The 5,380-nt window shown below is 43.8% G+C and overlaps 1 protein-coding gene across 1 annotated transcript; it reads right to left on the minus strand.

Annotated features, from left to right (window-relative positions):
• Nucleotides 1-3,789: 3,789 nt before the first annotated feature.
• Nucleotides 3,790-4,287, minus strand: LOC149259281 (uncharacterized). Its single transcript, XM_089453785.1, has one exon. The coding sequence runs from the start codon at nt 4,285-4,287 to the stop codon at nt 3,790-3,792; it is 498 nt and encodes a 165-aa protein (XP_089309911.1).
• Nucleotides 4,288-5,380: the final 1,093 nt, after the last annotated feature.

Genomic DNA, 5,380 nt, shown 5'->3' on the forward strand with positions numbered 1-5,380 from the left:
TTGCACAAAAGAAAGGTATTGATTTTGATGAAATATTTTCTCCTGTTGTTAAAATGACTTCAATCAGAACTATTTTAAGTCTTGTAGTAGCTGAAGATTTGCATCTTGAGCAGTTAGATGTAAAGACAACCTTTCTCCATGGGGATTTGGAGGAAGAGATATATATGCAGCAGCCACAAGGATATGAGGTGAAAGGGAAGGAGAAACTAGTGTGCAGGTTGAAGAAGAGCTTGTATGGCTTAAAACAGGCTCCAAGGCAGTGGTATCTAAAATTTGACAAGTTTATGTCTGAACAAGGTTATACTAGATGTCACTCTGATCATTGTGTTTATTTGAAAAAGAAAAATGATGGCAGCTATATTATATTGTTATTGTATGTAGATGACATGCTTGTTGCAGGATCTAACATGCAGGAAATAAATGTGCTCAAAAGAAAATTGGCAAATTCATTTGCAATGAAGGATTTAGGAGCTGCAAAAAAAATCCTTGGTATGAGAATAACTAGAGACAGGAAAAATCGTAAATTAACATTGTCTCAGAATGAGTACATACAAAAGGTGTTGAAAAGATTTAACATGCACAATGCAAAACCAGTTAGTACACCTTTTGCTAGCCATTTCAAACTTAGCAAGGAAATGTGCCCAAAGACCCAAGAAGACATGGATTATATGTCTAAAGTTCCATATGCATCAGCAGTTGGAAGCTTAATGTATGCAATGGTCTGCACAAGGCCTGATATTGCACATGCAGTGGGAGTTGTAAGCAGGTACATGAACAATCCAGGAAAGGAACATTGGATGGCAGTGAAATGGATTCTCAGATATTTGAAAGGTACCACAAATCAAGCATTATGCTTTGGTGGTTCAAACATCTCCCTACAAGGATATGTTGATGCAAATATGGCAGGTGACAGAGATAACATGAGGAGCACTACAGGATATGTATTTACTGTTGGAGGAACAGCTGTTAGTTGGGTTTCAAAAATCCAAAGTGTTGTTGCACTTTCAACAATAGAAGCAGAGTATGTTGCTGCTACAGAGGCTAGTAAAGAAATGATTTGGTTACAAAGGTTTATGGGTGAATTGGGTAAGGAGCATGATATGGGCACGTTATACAGTGATAGCCAAAGTGACATTCATCTTGCAAAGAACTCAGCATTTCATTCCAGGACTAAACACATACAGCTCAAGTACCATTTCATACGATCAGTGTTGGAAGATGGAGAGTTGAAGCTGGAAAAGATACACACTAGCCATAATCCTGTAGATATGCTAACAAAAGTTGTAACCAGGGAGAAACTGAGAATATGCTCAGTTTCAGTTGGTCTTCAAGGATGACGATGAAGATGAGAAACAGCCAGGTCTAAAGAGGAGTCATTGTCCAGCAAATGGAGCAGCGGTGGAGTTGCTACAATCAGTCTCCAAGTGGGAGATTGTTGGGTGTGGAGCATGATTATCTTCTATATTCAAAGGTATCACCACATAGGATCCCAGTTCGAAATGGGGGCGGAAACGCCGCCCGTAAAATATTCGCTGCAGGGGGGGTCCAGGGGGGGCGGCTGCGACCTTTGAGAGGCCCCCCCTGGCGGGGGGTTTCGGGGGCAGCGCCTCGAAGCTAAAAGCAGCAGTAAAATTGCCTTGTAAAAGTATAGTAATTTCTAGTCAATCTGGGCCATTCATTAGGCGGATGATCTAACGGTAGAACTTATGTTTAGTTTAGGGTTTTTTGCCCTAGAAGGCAACCCCTCTCTTTGTATGAGGGTATTGTATTTGAGGCTGTGTGATAGATGTGTATTCTGTGAGCGAGAAATAGAGAGGTGAGACTGTGAGAGAAAACAGAGGATATTACAGTGGATTTGCTGTAGGTTGTGTCTCTTCATTTTGCTGGATAATAGAAAGGAAGGACTGACTGTTCGGGGTGGACGTAGCCCAAACTGGGTGAACCACGTATATCTGTGTCTCTCTTGTTTTGTGCATTTTCTATGTTTATATTTCTGCAATATTTTATGTGTTCCATTGCTCCATAATATATAATTTTCTAACAGATTGGCCTCTTGTGGAGATTTGTATAGATTCTGAAAGTGAGAGGTGCCTAAAAGAGATAGCTTTTTAAAAGTGTCAGCCACACCTCTGTCTGGGAGAGGCATTTTCCATATTGTATTAGCTATCTTCCTTCCTTTAGCAAAGTTCTGAAAGAACTTTGTGTTATCATCGCCAGCCTGCAACCAGATTTCTCTACTCTTCAGTATCCATGTTTCTTCTCTTTCCTTTAGGATCTTATCTCTCTGTTTTTCGAGCTCAATAAGATGAGATTTCTCATTTGCAATTGCAAAACCCTTGTTGTTGTCATCCAAAAGCTCGTTCAGTTCAGCTTCAATAGCTGATATGGTCTGATCGTCCTTTAATTTTTTCTCCTTTTCCCAGGTGATGGATAAATGTTTTAGCTGTGATAGGTTGTGGCAGAATCCTTCAGCCGCAGATCTGTGACTGGAGATGGGATGGGATGTCCAATAGTCCGAGACCAACTTGGTATATCCCAGATCTTGGAGCCAAACATGATTAAATTTGAAAGGAGACTTTGGCTTGGCTTTAGGTCCTAGGACTTCCAAATAGATAGGTGAGTGGTCTGATATCCCTCCAGACCCTACCCATTGTCTGTATCTATTTAGCATTTGAAGCAAAGGCACTTTAATCAGGAAGCGATCAAGCCTTCTAGCCAGAGCTGCATCCCCAACTCTTCGGTTTCTCCAAGTGGGCAAGGGCTTGATCATGGGAACATCAGTGAGGTTGTGTTGATCTAGAATGTCCCTGAAGAAATCTGACATAGGGTCAACTTGGGCTTGTGATCCCCAGGATTCCCCAAAGCCTAGGGAGAAGTTAAGATCACCCCTATAATCACCTGATCAACAACTGTGATTTCAGTATTAAGGAAATGCTGCCAAAATTCATCTCTCCGCTGACAGGGACCATACACATTGATAACTCTAATTGTCATACCTAGATCGGCCGAGAATAAGTCCAATCCAATGAATCCCACTCCTCCCCAAGAGGTTGATACATTTATGGAGTGAGGATCATATCTGATGGCTATTCCCCCTGATCTACCCACAACATCCAGAGAGAGGAATTTCTAACCAGGTTTAATGGCAGCTAGGGTTTGATTGATGGACTCAGCGTTTCCCAGGGTTTCTTGCAGCATGATAATATCCATAAGTTCAATATCAAATAACCTTCGCAGGGCTAGTTTTTTGGAGGCACTAACCATGCCTTTGCAATTGAAGGAAAGGAATTTCATGGTGGAACCCTCCCAGGGGTGTTCATTTCTCTAAGAACCCCTTCTAGAGTGGATTTCTTGCCAAAGACTACTTCTACCCCGACCTTCATAATAACTTTGAGAGATTATATTTATGGCCCCGAGTCGCTTGTGTGATTGGCCCAGGGAAGGTGAGACCTAGGCCAGTGTGGTAACTGGTGTCTGGGATGAAGCGGGAGCGAAGGTTGTATGTATGGGGCAGAGTAGGACGGTTCATAACCGATGGCAGGGGGGAGGGAGGGCGGGAGGGAAGGGATGGGGAGGTGGTGGAGATGAGGGACGGAGGCAAGGAGATTGCACAGGTAATAGCAGGTGACATATACAGTGAAAATGAAGTATCTAATGATGCACTGCAAGCAAATGAGACAGAAGTAATATTAGATATAGGGGGGAAAAGAGGGATATACCCGCTTTTCTTGCAGCCTCTGGAGTAGCAGTAGCTCTAGCATGGGTTAGTGGAGGTGATGGTGTTCTGAATTACTCATCCGCGGATTTGGAGGATTCGCCTCGATCATGTGCTTTGTGAGCCGATACCGGAGTGCTGGCCTGATTAACTATTGCTTTTCCCTTTTGAGGAGATGGTGAGCTATGGGGGTTAGCTGATTTCATGAGTAGAGGACAGTCCTTGTAGATATGCCCTACCTTGTGGCACCTCCTACATCGAAAAGGAACCCCCTCATAGTCCAGGATCTGGACTCTGGTGTAATGCCGCCATTTAAGAGTAATTTTCTCTTCCAGTCCCTCCCTCGTATCTAAATATACCAGAATTCTAGCCATCGATCTATTCTTGGTCTGCACATAGGTCTTGTCGTAATCCAGATATGTACCAAGGGCGTTCCCAATCCTTACAAAGACTGCTTCAGACCAATACTGTAGAGGTAACCCTGGTAATCGAACCCATATGGGGCCGGCGCCTATTTGCTCCCGTTCTGGATCAAATAATGGATTCCAATGTTTGAGAAGGACCGACGCCATCTCAATGTGCCAATATTTTGCAAGAACTAGCTCTGTGTAGTCTGCCTTGGAGAAATGCAGCGCAAACCATCCCCTTGCTAGATTCTAAACCTCTGGTAGCTCTTGAAGAGTGTTGCCCCAAATTTCCTTGACCCAGCTTGTTAATCTTGCCACTGAGTATGCCCTTCCTCTGACATGCCCAACCAGTACCGTATTGGCCTTGTCCACTACCTCTCCCATCAGAATGTCTTCTCCAAAAATGATAGTGAGGTCCTTTGAGGCAGATTTCACACACTTGACTTTTCTCTTCCTGGTTAGTGGAGCAGATGGTTGTCCTTGTAGTGGATCTGTACCTTCTTGCATCAGCGGTGTCGTTGCTTTGACCCTAATCACGGGCGTTTCGAAGCTACCTGAGGGGAGGGAGCTAGGGTTTGGTGGAATTTGGGGATCAGTACAAGATGGAGGTGGGGGAATGATCGAAGGGATCAGATCGAATGTTGGCGATGGAGGTGAAATAGTTATGAGCAGATTTAGGGTCCCGGGGGATAGCGGAGGGCAGTCAAGGCCCGAAGATTCAAGGGAGAGCGAGCCAAATTGTAATGGGGATGAGGAATAACTAGGCAGAGTGACAACCGACGCAGAGGAAGGGTAAACCAGAACTGAGAGCGGTAGCAATTCAGAGTTGGTATGGTTAGAGTTAGGGCTACGAAAGATATATTGCATGTGATATTAGTCTTGGGAGTAGTCTACCTCCTCCTCGAAATCTATATTGTCCATGATGTCGAGAACAGACACCGAGACCGCCGAAGATATAGTTGACCGGGAGTGCAAGAGCCGGATGGCAACTGGTCGGGAGGGTTGAAACAGTTGCAGCAAATGCCGCGGTTAGCTGTAGTAAAAATGTTTTACCCTAATATTTTGCTAGTTTGGCGATGCGCGCGTGCCTCCTTTCGTCCTACGGCCACATCAGAGCCATCCAAACCTTCATTATCTTCATACTAATACAAAATCTATATATATATATTGATCTCAAACTCTTATACTTGAGGTCTTGTCTCTTTTCCCTATGTCTTATCCTCCTTCATATGTGCATCTAAGTCCTAGATTGGTAAAT

This window comes from Pinus tabuliformis, chromosome 6, assembly GCF_031772625.1.
Source record: "Pinus tabuliformis cultivar Carrire ecotype Pingquan chromosome 6, CPIR1, whole genome shotgun sequence".
Taxonomy (NCBI): domain Eukaryota; kingdom Viridiplantae; phylum Streptophyta; class Pinopsida; order Pinales; family Pinaceae; genus Pinus; species Pinus tabuliformis.

Bases quoted from the DNA above. Each gene is read 5' to 3' on its own strand.
- LOC149259281 (XM_089453785.1), bottom strand. From the start codon at position 4,287: ATGGCGTCGGTCCTTCTCAAACATTGGAATCCATTATTTGATCCAGAA.